A 22,213-nucleotide genomic window follows, 5' to 3' on the forward strand; every position below is an offset into this window, starting at 1 on the left:
ATTCATATTAATTTAAGCTTTACATTTTCAATTCTTTTAATTTGATCCCTACGTATTTCATAATTTATTTAAATTTCGGATTAAAATTTCATATGTATTTAACTTAGTCCCAAATTATATTATTTTAAATGTTATTAATTATAATTTATAATATTTTGATAGATATATATATTTTTAATAATTATAATTTTTATTATTTTTACTTTTATTTTTTTAAAAACTTAAATTATACTTTATATATGAGTATATATATATACACTTATGTACATACATCATTGATCATGTATAATTACATATATACTTATATATATGCACTTATATTTTGATATGTACATACATCATACATATATATATTCTTATATGTACATTAAACTTATGCATAAGTATATATATATATAAGTGTATACATATATCTAAGTGTGTGTATATATATAAAAAGTATGTACTTATACATACTTATATATTCTTATATGTATATATTAAACTTATGTATATAAGTATATATATACACTTATATACATATATTTTATGCATATAAATTGATATTATGCCTATATATTAATATACATATCTATTAAACTTATACATATAAATATATGTGTATGTGTATATATATATACATACATATATACTTATATGCATAAGTTTAATATATATATATATATATATATAAGTATAATGGATGCATAAGTATAATGTACATTATATATACATGCATCATAACATTCATCATACACATGTAATATATATATATTATAATTGTTTCAATTTGATCATTGCATGTTGTTTAATTTATTTAAATTATCGTATGTAATTTCATGTGTAACATCCCAAAATACGGGTTAGTGACTAAATTGTAAAACTTCAGAGTTTGGTGATTGAAGTAGTATATTTGAATAGTTTAATGATTTGTTAGGAAATATTTCCTAAAATTTTATAGTAATTATCCAAAGAATTAAAGGGCAAAATGGTCATTTAGCATGAAAGATATTTTTCCCCAATTATATGAATGAATCACGTGGGGGTGGGGAAAGAGTTATCTGAAAACTCTTTCTTCTTCCTTTCTTCTTCTCCCAACCGTGGAAGCTAGGCAAAGGTAAGGGTTTTTTTTATTTTGTTGATTAATTGTTGAATTAAAAGTTGGGTTTTGATCATTAGATGATAACTAAGCTTAAGGAAAGCTTAGGTTATCTTATAATCAAAAGATGAAGAAGTTATAAGAGATTAAAGAAAATGGGTTGTTATATGAAATTATGGAAAAGAGTTGATAAGTTGATTTTGAAGTTAAATTTGACTTGTCATCATGCTAATTAAGGAATATGAAGTGTTAGAATTGTATTTAGAACATATTGAAATTTGAGTATGATTCTTGAATTATATATGAAGGATAGTATGTTGAGGTTATAGATGGTTTTAATGGATATAAATTAGTTTAAGTAATGGTAGTTGAGTTTAATGATATGATAGGGGGTTTAAAATAGAAGAATTAAGTGAAGAATTGATGATTTTCGGGCTTAAAATACAATTTCTGGGCAGAGGGAACCGATACCCTATGAAGGGGTATCGATACCCCCTCTTAGACGAAAATTTCCAGTATGTTCAGGGGGTATCGATTCCCCCTAAATGAAAAATGGAATTTGGTTCTTTAATCTGGCTTAAGTTGTTAACATCAAGTTTAAGGTTTAGGCTTCTGATAGTTGTTTTGAAATGTTATATTTATGTAGATATTGAGTCTAAACAAGTTCTGGAATAATCAAAGGATTAGGATCGAATCAAATCAAACAAGGCTAAGGTGAGTGCAATTTTAATTGTACTTATATTATGGAACGAACATTGGCTTGCGATGAGCCAGTGATGTAGTTACTATGGTAAGAAGTGACTCCTAAAATGTTATTTGATTTGTGATTCTTATATGTGCATGAATATATGAAATGGGTATAGGTTATTATATATGTTACATGATATGCATAAACATAAGAGCATAAAACATAAGATATATGATATGATATACATGATTATATGTATATGTGATATATGCTATGAGACATGACAATGTGAAATGAGATAAGCTATGTGACTATATGAAATGATATATGAATATGCAATATATGATACATGTGATATGATATGAAATACATGGTTACACATACATATGGTATGTGACAGAAGAGAAAGAACAAGTGATGAGAAATGTATTCATAATAAATGCCCATAGTATATGATATGAGAGCTATAGGTCCTTCGGGACATATCAAGTGGTCCTACGGGACATATCAAGTGGTCCTACGGGACATATCATGTGGTCCTTCGGGACAAATATCAATACTGAACGAATGTTCGGTGCCCCATGAGGGAATTTATCGAGCTGTGGTGACAGCATTAGTGCACAACCTCAATGTACTCACATACCTCTATTCTCAATAATATACATGGGCAATACAATTGAAAGACAAATTAAAGTGAAAGTGATACAAGAAGGTAAGTTTCACATGTGCATGACATGATTATATATGTCATATTGAAATATATACATGCATATTGAAATGTCATGATCAAATGGTAAGAATGCATATTCATGAATTTATTGTTACATGTTTATTTATTGTCTCACTAAGTCTATGACTTAGCGTGTAAGTGATTTACACGTAGGTACCAAGAAACAAGAAGAGCAGTAATAGAAGTGGCAACGACAGTATCACTACTAAAAGATCATATCAGAAGTAATCGACAAAGTAGGTATTTTATTGTGTATAGAGTGTTGGCATGTAATAAGTCGTTAATTACGAGCACTCTGATCGAGTTTGTATTTTGTGGTCCCTTTTATGTAAATTAAAGTATTTTGTTTTAAACAAAGTTTTAAATTTCCCTATTTTTCTTTATGAGTCAAAGTTTGAAAAGTCAATGTGACACCTCAGATTCGTATTCGGGTTGGGTACGGGTTGGGGTGTTATATTTAATGGCATCAGAGCTAAGGTTTAGTCGATTCTCGACATAAACCGGAGTCTAGAGTGTTTTATAAGGTATACATGCCAACAAAATAGTGAAAACTTCTGATATGATGGAATAGTAAGTGTATTGTCTTGCTAATAAAATTAAAATGCTATGTTATATTAGATGTATGATCATAAGAGCTTCCAAAGTGAAATACAAGGTGATAGACCTGAAGGTAATAGCATTCATCTGCTCTGGCCAGGTAGGGAGAAGAGCGAAAACTTCAGGGAATACATGTATAAGATTAGAGAATGATTCATGATGTTGAATGATATTATGATGTGTTTTAATTTTATACTTCTATAATTCATAGAATGAATGTATTGAAAAGAGTTGAGAATACCCGAGTTCAAGGGTGAATTTGAGAAATGTTCCATTGTTATGGAAATTTGATTAAATGGTAGGAAGATAATATTAGAAAATTTTCATTTCTCCAAAGTGGAGAAGTTAAATTGAGTAGTTTTGTTACTACGTAGGTAAGCTAGAAGTATGGTGAACAAATGTCACCATAAGAATGTTAAAATATCAAGTGATGTGGTTATCATTTGTATAAGAGTTCATGAATAAGTACATGAATGATCAGTTCATAAAACAAATGAAGCTCGAATATATGAGATTGAAACAAGGAAATTACACATGCATGTGTATGAATATAAGTTTAATAAGTTAAACAGGTTTATTGTTGAGTTGATTTTGATTAAGAATGATAAGAAAGAACATGTGATTGGTTGTTTAGGGCTTGCGCCTTAAATTAAAAGAGTGTTATTGGTTTTGAAATTGTTCTCATTTCTAGAAATGGTTAATCGTGTTAAAGCTCTAGGGAGAGTTAAGAATAAAAGGATTGGAGAACAAAAATATCATATGATTAAGAGAATTAGTGCTTTATAGAGTTAAGCAATATCAAAGAAAGATAGAGATTCTGGTTTTCAACTTTAAACCAGATATGAATTAGTGGTATTCTCCATCAGAAAATCAAATCATATTAGAGTCCGATAGACTCAAGTAGTAGGGTTTGATTTTTAAAGATTAAACAAAGAGTTAATTGATAATAAGTCAGAGTTAAAGACAACCTTTGTGAATTGGGTTAAAAGCTCTGTTAGAAGTTATGAAAATTGAAGTAAAAAAATATATTTTAAAGGGATATAATGAGTTTAAGTATGTGTATGTGAGATAAGGATTTGAATGTTCAAGAGAAAATATAGAGTAATAGAAAAGTTGAGTAAGATATCATTGAAAAAAAAATTTGATTGAAAATATGGTATATGATTGAGTGGATAGGGGTTGTACCCTAGATTAAAAGTTAAAGATTTCGTTTAAAAATTGAATGTGCTATTAAATAATGTTAAAGGATATCCACTATTATAAAGTGGAGAATTTAGATGAGATAATTTAGTTGCTATGCAGTTGAGCTAAAATATGGTAAATAAATGTTATAATGGGAATAATGGAAGATTTATTGATGTGAATATTGTTTCGGAAAAAAGTTTAAGAAAGAGGTATGTCAGTAATTATTTTATAAGATGGAAGATGTTGAAATGTTGAGAGTGAACAAATAAAATTTCATGATACATGAGAATGAATGTGGATTTGATAAGTTAAGTAAACTATTGTTGAGATAATTCTGACTGGAAAAGGAGTATATGATTAATTAATTGGGACTTGTGCACTAGATTAAACATTTGTTATTGACTATTCGTAAGAGTAAAGGTGATAGAGTTAAAAGATTGGAAGAAAAGATAAAGTGAATTAATCAAGTATGATATGGATTTGAATATGGTATTTGGATCCTATATATGTATGATTAAGGCAATGAGAAGAGTATTTACAGGTTTTAAAAGGCTCTTTGAGGAATAAAAATACAAGTATAAGAATGATAAAAAATAAAGTTTTGTGCTAGTAAAGATGACTATCAAAGTCAGGAAAATGTGATAAGGAATGATAGTTAAGGATAAATATATGTGATATACAAGAGCATGTGAGTATAAAGTATAAGATAATACTAATTATAAAAAGGTAAATGGAATGGTTAATTTTGAACCAAAGGAATCGTATTATGGATGAGTGAGAATGAAGGTTTGATAAGTGAAAGAAATAGAGAATGAATTATTTTGACTAAAAAAAATATTTATATGGATAGTTCGATGAAGGTTTACGTTTTGATGGAAAGAAATAAGTTGATCAATAAAGTAATGTGATAGTGAATGTATTAAGTTAAAGGATTTGTATGTTTGATGGAAACAAAGGATTGATAGAAAAGTTAAAAGGATAAAGAGGGATAAGTATAAATAATATGAAAAGAAGGTAAAAGCATAAGAGGAAAAAGGTAATGAAAGAATTAAAGTAATGAAATGAAGGTTATGATAGCACGAAAGATTTATTAAAAAGGGTTAGGATGAGGTGTAAAGTATAAATTTGGTATAAAAGTAAGAAAATTTTCAATTCTAAGTGGAAAGGATAAAGAGTTATGAATTTTATAAATTGTATGTCTTAATTATATCTGATGAAGATTTAAGATTATCTCAAAGTTGTGGAAATCTTTGAAAAGGTCTCATGAATTCAAATTAATTGTAGCATTGATATCTATGCATAGACAGATAGTGAATTTAAACAGAGTATTCATGCTAAAAAAAGTAGGTATGATTGAGTTCAAAGAATCATGGGAAAATTATTTACCTTTAGTAGAATTTGTCTACAATAATAACAATCAATTGAGCATTAAGATGACTCTGTATGAAGTTTTATATGAAAAAAAAAATTGTCGGACGCCATTAATTTGGTTCAAGTTAAAAGATTAGAATTTTATTTGCCAGGATTTATTGAAAATGGTTGAGGATAAAGTAAAGAGAATTTAAGATAATCTCAAGATGACATCTGATCAACAGAAGTATTAGACAGACTTGAAGCATAAATAAATTGAATCTCATGTAGACGATAAAGTTTTTTTTTAAAGTATCGTATTAGAAAAAAAATTGCAAATGGGAGGTATAATAGAGTTTAAAAGATCGGAAAAAGAATGTCAGACTAAGTTAACCAAGTGTAACATGTATTGGTTTAAGGTTGTGTTTCTTAGCCATGTAAATATAGTCAAAGAGATAAGGATTTATTTATATGTATGAAGGAAACTTGAGATATATTTAAATGATAGTATTCTCTCTAATCAAGTTGTTAAAGATAAGCATGTTACTTTTGAGATGATAAAAAGAGTATTGACATCAATTTCAAGATTGATATGAGTAAAATTTAAAAAGAAGTGTGTATAGTAATTTGGATGAAGATGATATAAGAATAAATGTTTGGTTTATGTTGTAAGTCATTAGAGATTGATGAAAGAAATCAATGGACTCATGATGTTGAGTGACAAGGATTGAGATTACCGTATGGATGAAACCTTATTATTTCCATGATGAGCGACATTATATTTATACGAATTTATAAAGATTAAAAGGTGTAGAATCGAATGAGTGAAAAGATAGGAATGAATGTAATTCCTTGTTGATTGAAAATAAGTTTAGTAATTGCAACCACGAAGGGAAAGTTAAAGACTTAAAGTCGGATGAATGTTATCATGTCATAGGAAGAGTTATTATTGAGTTTATTTAATGAGTAGTAGGTCCGTAAGTAAAGAAAGATATCAAAATAGCTTTTTGTGAAGTTGTGTAAAAGAAATGTTGGACACTATTAAGTTAGTTGAATAGAAATATTGAGATTTTGTATGGATAGATTGGATCAAAGAAGTTGAAGAAAAGTGGAAAAAAAATAAAATAAAAATTTAGATAATGGATAGTTAACAGAAGTTCTACATTTATTTAAAGAAAAAAAATGGAATTTCTAGATAAGTGATAAAGTATTTCTTAATATCTTGTTCCGAATAAAATTTTCTGTTTAGTATAACTCAGTCCTACATTCATTGGATCTTATAGATCTTTGAAAGAGGTGGATTCGTAGTATAACAGAGAAGTGCAAATAAGATATGAGTATACAATTACCCATCTATTTGTACAATGAAAATTCGAGGACGAATTTTCTTAAGGGGGAGAGATTTGTAACATCCCAAAATACGGGTTAGTGACTAAATTGTAAAACTTCAGAGTTTGGTGATTGAAGTAGTATATTTGAATAGTTTAATGATTTGTTAGGAAATATTTCCTAAAAGTTTATAGTAATTATCCAAAGAATTAAAGGGCAAAATGGTCATTTAGCATGAAAGATATTTTTCCCCAATTATATGAATGAATCACGTAGGGGTGGGGAAAGAGTTATCTGAAAACTCTTTCTTCTTCCTTTCTTCTTCTCCCAACCGTGGAAGCTAGGCAAAGGTAAGGGTTTTTTTATTTTGTTGATTAATTGTTGAATTAAAAGTTGGGTTTTGATCATTAGATGATAACTAAGCTTAAGGAAAGCTTAGGTTATCTTATAATCAAAAGATGAAGAAGTTATAAGAGATTAAAGAAAATGGGTTGTTATATGAAATTATGGAAAAGAGTTGATAAGTTGAATTTGAAGTTAAATTTGACTTGTCATCATGTTAATTAAGGAATATGAAGTGTTAGAATTGTATTTAGAACATATTGAAATTTGAGTATGATTCTTGAATTATATATGAAGGATAGTATGTTGAGGTTATAGATGGTTTTAACGGATATAAATTAGTTTAAGTAATGGTAGTTGAGTTTAATGATATGATAGGGGGTTTAAAATAGAAGAATTAAGTGAAGAATTGATGATTTTCGGGCTTAAAATACAATTTCTAGGCAGAGGGAACCGATACCCTATGAAGGGGTATCGATACCCCCTCTTAGACGAAAATTTCCAGTATGTTCAGGGGGTATCGATTCCCCCTAAATGAAAAATGGAATTTGGTTCTTTAATCTGGCTTAAGTTGTTAACATCAAGTTTAAGGTTTAGGCTTCTGATAGTTGTTTTGAAATGTTATATTTATGTAGATATTGAGTCTAAACAAGTTCCGGAATAATCAAAGGATTAAGATCGAATCAAAGAAAACAAGGCTAAGGTGAGTGCAATTTTAATTGTACTTATATTATGGAACGAACATTGGCTTGCGATGAGCCAGTGATGTAGTTACTATGGTAAGAAGTGACTCCTAAAATGTTATTTGATTTGTGATTCTTATATGTGCATGAATATATGAAATGGGTATAGATTATTATATATGTTACATGATATGCATAAACATAAGAGCATAAAACATAAGATATATGATATGATATACATGATTATATGTATATGTGATATATGCTATGAGACATGACAATGTGAAATGAGATAAGCTATGTGACTATATGAAATGATATATGAATATGCAATATATGATACATATGATATGATATGAAATACATGGTTACACATACATGTGGTATGTGACAGAAGAGAAAGAACAAGTGATGAGAAATGTATTCATAATAAATGCCCATAGTATATGATATGAGAGCTATATGTATAGTTGGCATGCCAAGAGTCGAGGGTTTCACGTGGTCCTTCGGGACATATCAAGTGGTCCTTCGGGACATATCAAGTGGTCCTACGGGACATATCAAGTGGTCCTACGGGACATATCATGTGGTCCTTCGGGACAAATATCAATACTGAACGAATGTTCGGTGCCCCATGAGGGAATTTATCGAGATGTGGTGACAGCATTAGTGCACAACCTCAATGTACTCACGTACCTCTATTCTCATTAATATACATGGGCAATACAATTGAAAGACAAATTAAAGTGAAAGTGATACAAGAAGGTAAGTTTCACATGTGCATGACATGATTATATATGTCATATTGAAATATATACATGCATATTGAAATGTCATGATCAAATGGTAAGAATGCATATTCATGAATTTATTGTTACATGTTTATTTATTGCCTCACTAAGTCTATGACTTAGCGTGTAAGTGATTTACACGTAGGTACCAAGAAACAAGAAGAGCAGTAATAGAAGTGGCAATGACAGTATCATTACTAAAAGATCATATCAGAAGTAATCGACAAAGTAGGTATTTTGTTGTGTATAGAGTGTTGGCATGTAATAAGTCGTTAATTACGAGCACTCTGATCGAGTTTGTATTTTGTGGTCCCTTTTATGTAAATTAAAGTATTTTGTTTTAAACAAAGTTTTAAATTTCCCTGTTTTTCTTTATGAGTCAAAGTTTGAAAAGTCAATGTGACACCTCGGATTCGTATTCGGGTTGGGTACGGGTTGGGGTGTTACATCATGTTTCTTCAATTTAGTTCTTAAAATTATATTATAATATCCAAAATCTTATAAACTTTTGTTCCCAACTTTTGAAATAAATGCAATTCAATCCATTTTTAGATTAATTTCAGCTTCACATTTTACAATTATTTTGATTTGATCCCTGTGTGTTGTTTAATTTATTTAAATTTAAATTTGTAATTTCATATTTGTTCAATTTAGTCCTTAAAACTATATTTGTATATGTAATTGTCCCATACTTATTTATATTTTTATAATTCACTTCAAACCCAATAAATCACATAATAAACTTCATTTCAAACTTTATAAATTATATCATAATCTCCAAACCCTATAAACTTTTGTTCACCAACTTTTTAAATGGATGCAATGTAGTCCATTTTTATATTAATTTCAACTTAACATTTTATAATTATTTTGATTTGATCCCTCATCCATGTGTGTTATTTAATTTATTTAAATTTCATTTTTTAATTTCATTTTGTTTAGTTTAGTCCTTAAATTATATTTTTGATTAAATTCACCCATAATTATTTGTATTTTTTGTAATTTACTCTTAATCATATACAATTACAAATTACAAATCATCGTTCATGAAAGGTGAAACATAATTAACCTAAAATGACTTGACTTGAAGTCAATCTATACCCGATAAGATCTGACATGAATTTTGTCTATTAATGATGTGATCCCATATGAACGAGATCCGAACTGAAGTCCATCAGAACCTGAATTAACCTGGTATCTAATTGATTCAGACATGAACCGTTTTGACTTGGATTGACATTGATCTGAACTGAAATTAACCTGACCCAAACCCAAACTAAATATGATTTCAAATCAACTTGCAAATGACCCGAACTGATATAACTCGGACCCGACCCGATCTAAGTTGAACCATTAAATTGACCTAACACAACTTGTATCCGATTTGACCTGACCTGACAGGATCTGACTAAAACCTGAACGATTACCTGATTTCATATCCCAAATTAGATATAATTGGAATATCATAAAATCTTGTGTATTACATGATCTATCTTGATCTTTTTATGTTACATAAATTTATTCGTCCCATTCATCTAAGTTTATATGGATATCTTATACTTAAGCGTTATATTATCATCGTATTCTAGATGTTATTTTGTTCACTTATGTACTTAATCTAATGCCCTATTTATGAAGCTTTATCGATAATTTCTTGACAACCATATGATATGTTTGATGAATAAATGGAATATACTTTTTACTATATGACAACTTAGAATGCATCTATTAAGTATTTCTCAATGAATGCAGATTCATTCTTATCTTAGTATGAACATGTGTTTATCTTAAAATCTAAATTTTCTTTGATTAATTATCTATTTTATTGATTTTGGAGCATAACATGTTATAATAGAGTTGAGTGAATAATATCTACAAGAAATATGGCTGTAATGCTGATGTAAAGCTAACAATAATTAAAGAAATCAAAGAAGTGATGTCATGCAGCGCTACAACAGTAAGGAGAGCATTAAGCCAAGAATCAAATGGGTTAGGAAGGTAATTGGTCTTTCTTACTATAACTATGCATACACCCTGCATTCATGTATCTAGCAAGGATTAATAACATTTAACTAACAAGAATCAACCTATGTTTATTCAAGTTATTAAACAATTAAGAATGCTAAATTATTGACAACATACATCTCAATATGCAAAATTGTTTATCATCAAAACCAATGATGAACATAAGTAGTATGAAATATCAATAACATTCATTTCCAAACATCATCAATAAGACATACATGAAGATAAATTCATTTATAAAATTATCTTAATAGTACAGCAACACATAAACAAGTTTATACATAAACCATAGCAAAAAATTCAAACACACATCGAAGTTTAGTACCAAAATAACATCCCAAAGTTTAACGACACATCCCAAATGTACTTTGTTACTTCCCTATCTCAACGAATAACAAGAGTAAAAATAGAATAAGATCTTGGTCACTGTTGCTATACGAAAAAACTTCCTAAGCTATTGCAGCACTCCCTGGCGATGAGTCTAAGCTACCATGGCTGAAAGAAGGCAAATTTGTAGAGAAAATTATTTGAGATAAAAGTTAATGATCAAATTGTGCGGATACCCCTCTTATTTATAGGTTAAGAAAATTTTCCCTTAACCAATAATATTTCTCCACGTTTCAAGTGATTTCAAGCCCTTTAACAGCTCCCTCGCCAGCTGTCTATTCTAGAAGATTCTCATAACTACCTGGTGACTCGTCAGTTACTGCAGTTTTATCATAGTATTATCTGCAGCTTCAAGGAATGCCACAACATTAGTGTACCATTTTCCAACAATAAAAGAAAAATAAGTCCAAAGTTTCTCAACTAACTCCCATGATGCAAAAACATGTATAAATGATCCTAATATGTCCCTAATAATGCTAAAGTTCAAGGTTAACCTTGGTGAAAAGATCCTAAAAGATAACTCTTTTAGAGAGATATAACCTACCATGAAATTTTATTTGTATTCATCAACCCATATAAAAAATTTTGTGTTATTAATATATATGTCTACCCTAAAAAATATTTTAGTGTAACAAAACAAAGAGAATGTTGCAACAAAATAGAATCAAATAATAAGAGTATTTGAGAATGGATTGTTGTTTGTTATTTCTACACTTCAAATTACAATATATCTTGACATTTTTATAGGCTAATAATAGTAACTAACATCTCCTAAAAATCTATCACATATTCTAAATCTTAACCACACCTAGATAACATGACTTATTTGACACTCCCCATAGTTCATGCTTACGATTAACACTCCCCCTTAGTGCATGACAACATCGAGTGCAACTCTAAACTCTTCAAACTCTAGCTTTCCTAAAGCTTTTGTGAATATGTCCACTACTTGGTTGTTTGTAGAAACCCCTTGTAACTCAATTTCTTGACTCAATTTCTTGCAACTCTAAACTCTTCAAACTCTAGCTTTCCTGATTACTCTTTGTGTAACTCCGGTTTCATTTGCTACCCATGTTGTTATGATGGAGGCATTCTTTGCATCGGAGGAGAACGATACTTCATCATCAGTGTTGACAAAGGAATCATTAAATATGAAGTTATTTGTCATTTGAGGTATACCACTTCATCTTTGACCCATCCATGTCCCGCTTCGCCACAGAGGAACTGAACCCTTGTAGAAAACCATTTGAGGAGACACGCCCGGGTTCATCCTGAAGGAATAGTTTCCAACCCCTGGATCATCCGGAGACTTCCAAGACGTGTATGTTTGGTTCAGACCGGTTCTCAAATTGAACCCAATTTTCATAAATGAAAGCCAAGTATTGTAGGATAACCAAAACTCTGCCACAGGACCGTCTTTCTGGAATCATTCTGAATCAAAACAAGATTTCCCGAATCCAAAATTTGAGCAATGGTGTTCCTAGTGCCTGCGATGGAGATGTTTGTAGACCAAACAGGTACTGTTTGGTTTCCCTGGAACAAGACAAGATTTCCTCGACCATCGATTCTGAGAATCCCCAAGGTACCGTTAATGGGATTGTCTCTGTTAGCCACCCAAACAACTGTCTTGCCCGGAATCTGGTGATACCAGATGCCAACATATCGATTCCTGGAACTTCCGGGACTGAAAAATCCAATTGCAAAAATCTTGCCACCAGACACTATGACTTCATCGTTGTTATCTTTGATGAAGTGATGTTGCGTTATTGTGTCAACAGAAAAGGAGAAGTGAGAAAGAAGGAAAACAAGGAGTATTGTGAGAAGCCATTTAACAGGATTCATGACTGCTTCAGTATCTGGGTGTTAATGGTTATATTATTTCCAGGAGGGAGTGTTAAACTCCGGAGCTTTCATTTCTATTCATCCAGCGGAAAATAGTTGGTTGACAATCCGTGATTCCTTTACATGGAGCTGTCAAAATCTTTCTTCTTTTATGTGAACCCACATTAAATCCTCTAGCTTTCTAATTTTGCACCCGAGATTTTCAACTCATTTCAATATGAAAAATGTATATACAAATGGTCCCGATTATAAAATATTGTTTTGTTGAGTCTCTCAATTATTAAAAGTTATAAAGTGGTCTCTCGACTATTCATATGTTCTGAACTCATCATTTTTCATTAAAAATTGATAGTGGTCTTAGTTGTATGTTAACTTGTTGACTAAGATATAATAAATCTGATCACAGAATCGTTTGAGCTGTACTTTATGGATCAACTCTCTGTTTATATTATATCGTCGAGATAGTGCTTTAAAGCAACGACAATTCCAGTAAACATCATTAAGATATCATTTTATCATATCCTAACCAATATGTTAATTCAGTAAACAGACTGGAAGGCAAGTTAAATGTCTTCGTACTGATAATGGTTTAGAATTTTGTTTTGGAGAATTTAATAAGTTATGTAAGAAAGAAGGGATTGTGAGACACCTGACAGTCCGCCAAACACCACAACAAAATGGTGTTGCTAAACGGATGAATAGAACGATAATGGAAAGGGTTCGTTGCATGCTCTCTAATGTTGGTCTACCGAAGTCATTTTGGGCTGAAGCGGCTTTGCTAGCATGTTTTCTGATTAACATGTCTCCGTCTATGGTCATTGACAAAAAGACTCCGCAAGAGGTATGGTCTGGTAAGCCCGCAGATTATTCTGATTTGCAGATATTTGGTTTTCTTTTGTATGCTCATGTAAACAATGGTAAATTGGAGCCTAAATCCATAAAGTGCATCTTTATAGGATATAAATCGAGAGTAAAAGGCTATAAGTTGTAGTGTCCCAAAACTAGAAAGATAGTTATTAACATAGATGTGATATTTGATGAATCTACTATGTTGTGAGGATCACCCCTTAATGAAACTACCAAGAATTCACATGAATAAGAGATCGCACAAAAGAAGGTGGTGATTCAGTTTGAAGTAGGGTTTGTATATAACACACTAGCAGAGAATAGAACTCCTCTATAAAAAAATTGATTCATCGTCGTCTATTTCTCCTAAAAGAGAAATCAAGTGACCGCAAAGGTACGCAGAGGTTGATCTAGTTGTGTACGCCCTGTGTAGCGAAAGACATTGATACGAACCAAGAGTCATCATCTTATTTAGAGGCTATTAACTGCAAAGACTCAGACAAGTGGATGATCGCAATGCAAGAGGAAATAGAGTTACTTCACAAGAATAACACTTGAAATTTAGTAAAACTTCCTAGTGAAAAGAGAGCCATTCAGTGTAAATTGGTTAAAAAAAAGGAAGGAATTCCGGGAGTTGAAGAACCTAGATACAAGGCAAGGCAGGTTGTGAAGGGATTTATCCAAATCCCTGATATTGACTTCAATGATGTGTCTTCTCCGGTGGTAAAGCATAGTTCGATTAGAGCTTTGCTTGAGGTAGTAGTTATTCGAGACCTTGAGCTTGAGCAGTTAGATGTGAAAACGACATTCTTGCACAGCGAACTTGAATAGGAAATTTACATGCAACAGCTGAAGGTTTCATGATCTCAGGAATGGAAGACCATGTATGTTTGTTGAAGAAATCTCTTTATGGACTTAAGCAGTCACCTAGAAAATGGTATAAGAGGTTTGACACTTTTATGATTTCTCTTGATTTTAAGCGAAGCAATTTTGACAGTTTTGTTTACTTCAAAAAGAATCGTAATGGTTCACCTATATACCTGCTTCTTTATGTTTATGATATGTTGATAGTTGTGAACAAAAAAAAAGAGATTAGACATGTGAAAACTCAGTTTAATAAGGAGTTTGAGATGAAAGATTTGGATCCTGTGAAGAAGATACTCAGAATGGAGATTATAAGAGATAGAAAAGCGGGTAAATTGTACCTAAGTCAAAAGGGGCACATTGAAAAGGTTCTTCACAGGTTCAATATGCAAAGTGTGAAGCCTGTAATTACTCCACTGGCAACTCACTTTAGACTTTCATGAGACTGTCACCAAAATCAGATGCGGAGGTAGAGTACATGTCATGTGTTCCATATTCTAGCGCTGTGGGATCTCTGATGTATGCTATGATTTGTGTGTGTCCGGACTTGGTGTACGTAGTAAGTTCAGTGAGTTTTCAGCTATCTTCGAGGTACTAGTGATGTTTGCTTGCAGTTCGGACAAACTAGAGATGGAGTCGTAGGGTACATAGATTCTGATTTTGCAGGAGATCTTGATAAGATAAGATCACTTACAGGGTACGTTTTTACGGTTAGAGGATGAGCCTTAAGTTGGAAAGCTACTCTACAGAACACAGTCGCCTTGTCAACTACTGAAGCCGAATACATGGCGATCACTGAAGCTTGTAAGGAAGCGATATGGTTGAAATGACTCTTTGGTGAACTTAGTGAAGACCTTCAGATCAGTACGGTGTTCTATGACAGTTATAGTGATATATTCTTAACGAAAGATCAAATGTTTCATGATCGGACGAAACATATTGATATTCGCTATCACTTTGTGCATGACGTAATTGCTCGAGTTGACATTGTTGTGAGCAAAATCAACACTCATGACAATCCTGCAGACATGATGACCAAACCGCTCCCTACAACCAAGTCTGAGCATTGCTTGGACTTGGACTTGGTCGGTGTCCATTACTGAATATTACCCTTTTGATGGGTGTTATGGAAGAGGTGGAGAACTTGTTCGTTGAAGTGAATAATTATTTTTGTTGAGTTTGGGTGTCACATTAAATTTGGGTGTTTTGTCTCGAAACCTTTGTACTTTCAGAAATCGTGTCAAGGTGGAGATTTGTTAGAGTTTGACTCGAATTCAAAGTGATACAAATTAATTAATATATAAATATTGGGAAAGTAAGAAACTCAGTTTGATTAAAAGTATAAAAAATTATTAAAGTAGATTTTTTACTTTATTTAATTTTCCTTTGTAATCAAGTATTTATCCCTATAAATAGATACTAAGAGTCAGGGTTAGATATCAAGTTCTTTTCATTCATCAAAATCCTCTTGTATTTTCTACCTTCATATTAGTAAAATTCTTCTCTTTTGCCCCATTGTTTTTCTCTTTTGGGTTTTCCACGTAAATACTGGTGTTCTTTTTTTCCCCCTTTTCGATCGTGTTTATTTGTTTGCCGATAATCATCTTTCTGATACTATAACACATAGAGACTTGAAAACAAGCAATGTCTTATTCCATGCTACCATGACTCCCAAAATTTTAGATTTTGGCATGGCCAGGATATTTGGAGGAGATCAAACAGAAGGTGATACTAAACGTGTAGGTGGAACATAGTAAGCACTGCAAATGCATGGTTTAGAGCCAACTTCTGCTACAAGTTTCAAACAAGTTCTCATCATTTCCTTTCCGTTTGTTTTTTTAGCGGTTACATGTCGCCGGAGTACGCAATGCATGGACACTTCTCGATGAAATCCGATGTTTATAGCTTTGGAGTCCTGTTATTAGAGATCATCACTGACAAAAAGAACAGCAATTATTTTGCTGATAGTCCGTCTTTGAATCTGGTCGGACATGTAAGTAAACCAAGTTTCCAGAACAATTCTATCAACTGTTGTGAATTAAATCAATATCTCCCAATATTCAAACAACATTGTTTCAGGTTTGGGAGCTCTGGAATGAAGACAGAGCCATGGAAGTTGTTGACTCGGCATTAGGCGATTCATATTCTACTGATGACATTCTTAAATACATTCAAATTGGGCTGCTGTGCGTTCAAGAACATGCAACACATCGACCAACTATGGCCACAGTCATTTCTATGTTTAGTAACGAAACGACTCTTCCGTCCCCGAATCAACCTGCATTTATAGAGAAGAGAGTTAAGAAAGGGGATGAAAGATCGAGTAGTACTGAAGGAACCAACTCCATAAATGGTGTGACAGTCACTATGATTCAAGCTCGCTAAACATGTTATAATGCTTCATAGCCAAGCTTCAGCCATTGACTTTAGTTGTGATGACTGATGATAGATAGATGGATGACTACCATTTCTTCTACAGGTAGAGTCAATATTACATTCAGTCAAGAAAGTAATGTATATATCTTGCTGCACAAGAATCATATGAACATGATTGAAGGAAACATCAACAGGAAGAACCTAAGTTGATTTTTTTTGTGTATTGGTTGCTTTTTTTTTGTAATTAAGTTCATATTCAATTTCCCTGAAGGGAAAATTTGCACCTCTAGTCCCTCACATGTCCCTCCTCATTCAAAATCACTCCTAATGACAAGGAATATTTATATATGCTATTAATGCATCAAATATAACTACTAAATCGATCAAGCTTGTAGTATATTGACAAGGAATATTGCTTTAATCTTGATTGACGTTAGATCTTGAGATTGATCCATAGATAACCTCTCCCCTCCCCTTGTCAATATGTATATATGTATGTATATATATAACTACTAGTAATATTGTGTCGATATATATTTATACAATTGATATATATAAACCAGATGTAGTTCTAGCGAGCTTGAACCATGGTGATAGTCACATCATTTACAGATCCAGTTCCTTCACTGGTCGATATCTCATCGCCGTGGTGAGATTTTGCTACAAATGCAGGCTGTTTCGGCAATGGAAGAGTCGTTTCGTTGCTCAACATGAAACAACTGTCGACATCGTCGGTCTATCTGATGCATGTTCTTGCACGCACAACAGCCCGATTCGAATGCATTTCAAAAACTCATCAGCAGAATATGAATCACCTAATGCCGAGTCAACTGCTTCAATGGCTTTGTCTTCTTTCCATAAATCCCAAACCTGAAACAATGTTGTTTGAATCATTTGAATGCAAAATTCTGATTTAATTGTTGGGAAGTTCTTTAAGTTTAGTTACTCACATGTCCTACGAGATTTGAAGAGGGGTTATCAGGAAAATAAGTGCTATTCTTTTTGCCGGTGATAATCTCTAAAAGCAGAACTCCGAAGCTATAAACATCGGATTTCATTGAGAAGTGACCGTGCATCGCATACTCCGGCGACATGTAACCGCTGAAAAAACAGAGAAACAGCAAGGAAATGGTGAGAATTTGTTTGAAATTGTATGCAGACTTTTCATATGGGGTACTTACTATGTTCCGACTATACGTTTAGTATCACCTTCAATTTGGTCTCCACCAAATATTCTGGCCATGCCGAAATCAGAAATTTTCGGATTCATCACAGCATCAAGTAAGACGTTGCTTGCCTTCAAATCTCTATGAATGATTCTTAGTCTGGAATCCTGATGAAGGTACAAGATTCCTCGAGCAATACCACAAATAATTTCTAAGCGCTTTTTCCAATCCAAGAGTGAACTTTTTGATTCATCTGTATCCAAAATCAGTTTTCAAAAGGATTAATCATTGCATACCTTAAAAATGTAGTACTTGGCATGAGTATTCAACAAATCAGAAGAGACAAACCGAAAATGATCGAGTCTAGACTCTTATTTGGTAAGAACTCATAGATTAACATCTTCTCTTCACCCTCAATGCAACATCCCAGCATCCTTACTAGATTCCTGTGCTGAAGTTTTGCAATTAGCACAATCTCATTCTTAAACTCTTGTACTCCCTGCCCTGAGTGCTTTGATAGTCTTTTCACTGCTATTTCTCTTCCATTGAAGAGCACACCCTGCAAATGCAAAGGAATTTCCTTTAACCAATGGTGGACAGTAGGAACTCTATGTATATAAATAGTTGTTAAGTGAAAATCTACCTTGTAAACGGGGCCAAATCCGCCTTGTCCAAGTTTGTTATCAGTAGAGAAATTATTGGTGGCAGCGGCTATGGCGCTGAAATCAAAGAATGGTAAATCTCCATTTCTTCTGCTCTCATCGACCTCCTTTTCACCTATAGAGTCTTCGATGAACGATGAACTTGTAAAACGAAAGATATTTTTCCTTTTTCTTCTTTCTGCTGTCAAACACGAGATCATGGTTAAACCAATTGCTAATCTGTACAATGACATGTAGACAATTTGGTTGCAAACACGTACCTCTTCTAAGCCTTCTCACCATGCAATGCAACAAGGCCAGAAGAATAAGAAATAGTACAACTGCAGAAACTATGGTAATCGCAAGCACTCCCTTCTTGTGAAATGGCCCTTTCTTTGTATACCGAGCTAACAAGATGGGGATATGATTAGTATTTGTATATTAACAAGCCTGGTCTAAATATGCTCTACATTTCTTGTTTTAGGTGTTTAAGGTCAACTAACTGATTTGGACCACCCACAGATAATTATCTGCAACTTGCATATAGGAAAAGTCGACGTTTGTTGCAAATAGAGAATTAAATGTGCAGGATAAGTACCTAAGTCATTGGCATCCACGCGTATGTATAGATCTTGTCCCGCATCTTTATATGTTCTTGCATCAACCAAGTCACCGTGCCAAGTCAAGCAGCCAATCCCTCCGTCGGTCTCCGCGTATGCACTAGCATAAGCCACGCAAGAACAATTTCTCGAACAGTCGTTCTCGCAATGTTTTAATCCGATACTCATGTCTACGCTTGCCGCCGATGTGTCTGGCACCTTGGCGTGTGCCACCTTGACGAACCCTTCTCCTGTCTGACACGTGGAGGCACCAAGTTTCTTCACGCATCCTCGTGATCCATCTCTTAGATACCATTCTTGGGATGACTTGGGTACGAATCCCGGAAAACATGTGCACTCGAACACATCCGATTGAACAGGGTTGCAGTAACCATTCGGTCCACAATGCCCGTAAAAATCGCACTGGTCATTTGGGGCGGACCAGAACCCAATCCAATGTTGCGCTTCACGGTTCCATGTGAATCTTTGTTGAATCCCGGTTTCATTCGTTACCATTCTTGTAATTAAGGAAGGGTTCGTCACCCTATACGTGATCGACACTTCATCAGCAGTGTTGACAAAAGAAACATTAAATATGTAGCTGTTTGTCATTTCAGGTACTCCACTCCATCTTCGCCCGGTCCATGACCCGGTCCTCCACCGAGGAGCTGAACCTTTGTACAAATAGCTGAGGAAACCCGGTCGGGTTGATCCTGTAGGAATAGTTTCCAATCCCCGGATCATCTGGTGACTTCCAAGACGTTGTGATTCGATTCAAACCGGTTCTAAAACTCAACCCGAGTTTCATAAACGGGAGTAAAGAGTTGGAGGGATAATCAAAACTCTGCCACAGCACTGCCCTTCTGATATCATTCTGAAGCAAAGCAAGATTTCCCGAATCCAGAATTTGAGCAATGGTGTTCCTAGTGCCTATGATGGAGATGTTTGTAGACCAGACAGGAAGTGTTTGGTTTCCCTGGAACAAGGCAAGATTTCCTCGACCATCGATCCCAAGATTCCCGGAGTTGTCTTCGATGGGATTGTCTCTGTTAGCCACCCAAACAACTGTCTTCTCCGGAACCTGAAAATACCAGATGCCAACATATCGATTCCTCGAACTTCCGGGGCTGAAAAACCCGAGCGCGAAAACCTTGCCACTAGAGACCACGATTTCACCATCGTCTCTGATGAAGTGATCTATTGTAATCGTATCAGCAGATATGGAGAAATGAGAAATAAACAAAAGAAACAGTATTCTGACAAGCCATTTAACAGGATTCATCACTGTTTTGGTTTATGATTAGGGTGTTCAGAAGAAAGGTATAGCATTAATTTGCCGGAGTAGTTGGTGAGCTCATTAATAAGTGGAACCCCATGAACACTGTACTAGCCGAGGTTTAAAATGATGGGTAAATTATATCATTTCTCACTTAACTATACTCTTTCTCCTATTTTACTCATTATATTTTTAATTTTTCTAATTTACTCGGTGAACTTTCGAACTGTTACTGTTTTGATCACTCTGAATTATTTTATTATAATTTCGGTACGACAGAATTTTTTTATTATTTAATATAAAATAAAAACAAAAGATGATTAGACGCCACCACCAACTACCGTCGACCGTCGTAGATGGTGGTCGTTTGGTCCCAATATCATGGGTCGGTTCGTATCGACCCCTGATTCTGAATTTGGTGGTTATTTGATTGGAAGATGTCCCAAAACTCATGAATCTCGACTGAAACATTTTGGCTTCCGCAATTTCAATCTCCAATTCGTGGTCTTCAAAACTAGTTCCGACAAAATGGAAGTCGGGATCAGACTCACGATGTCGAGGCAAAGTGACCCATGAAATTTGGTATTGAACGATTACTATCTATGGTGGTCGCCGACGGCCGACGGCCGACGGTGGTGTCCGACCACCTTATGTTTTTATTTTATATTAAATAATAATAAAAATATCACGTCATACGAAAATAATAATAAACTAATTCAGAAGGATTAAAATAGGAACACCTCAAAAATTTAGCGAGTAAATTAAAAAAATTGAAAGTATAATGAATAAAATAAGAGAAAAAATATAATTTAATGAAAAATAATGTAGTTGACTTTTCAAAATCTGATCTTAGGGATTAGTTCCACCCAAAGAGCCATAACGCTCATAACATTTGCACCTAACGCATTGGCTTTGGCTCACCTAATGCGTACGAAATTTAAGCACCAAGAAATCCTTTGGCTTGGAAAACTTGGACCACCAAAATTAAGAAGAAGAAAAAGAAATTGACAGCCACGGGTGAGTTTTTTTTGCTTATCATGAGCACCAATCTCGCTATCTGGGTAAGCGTTCAATCAAATCAAGTCGAATTAAAAAAATTTAAGTTATTCGAGTTGATGAATTATATTTTACAACTCGAAATTGATTTGAATTTTTTTAAATCAAGTCGAATTTAAGAAATTCGAGTCGAGTTGTTCTAATTTCTCTACAAAATAATATTTTTTTCATTAAACAACAAGCCTCATCTCAAAGCTTAAAATCTTCTCTTAATCATGCTAATTGATGATTTCAAATGAATATGACAAATTTACACTGAAAATAAAGCTAATTAAATTAAAAGTTCCTTATCACAAAAACGTGGGTGGTAATAAGTTCACTGCAAATTCTGATAAATAGAATAAGGGAATTCCATCTACATG

At 33.1% G+C, this 22,213-nt stretch overlaps 1 protein-coding gene and 1 pseudogene across 1 annotated transcript; one reads left to right on the forward strand and one right to left on the reverse strand.

The window, feature by feature from the left end:
- Positions 1-620: 620 nt before the first annotated feature.
- On the reverse strand, positions 621-20,862 carry LOC120204233 (annotated as a pseudogene).
- On the forward strand, positions 16,376-17,134 carry LOC120204245 (cysteine-rich receptor-like protein kinase 10). The gene is made up of 3 exons (XM_039204361.1): positions 16,376-16,490; positions 16,580-16,730; positions 16,817-17,134. The coding sequence occupies exons 1-3, from the start codon at positions 16,402-16,404 to the stop codon at positions 17,120-17,122; spliced, it is 546 nt and encodes a 181-aa protein (XP_039060292.1). The 5' UTR covers positions 16,376-16,401; the 3' UTR covers positions 17,123-17,134.
- Positions 20,863-22,213: the final 1,351 nt, after the last annotated feature.

The sequence above is a fragment of the Hibiscus syriacus genome, unplaced genomic scaffold (genome assembly GCF_006381635.1).
Source record: "Hibiscus syriacus cultivar Baekdansim isolate YM2019G1 unplaced genomic scaffold, ASM638163v2 tig00010533_pilon, whole genome shotgun sequence".
NCBI lineage: Eukaryota > Viridiplantae > Streptophyta > Magnoliopsida > Malvales > Malvaceae > Hibiscus > Hibiscus syriacus.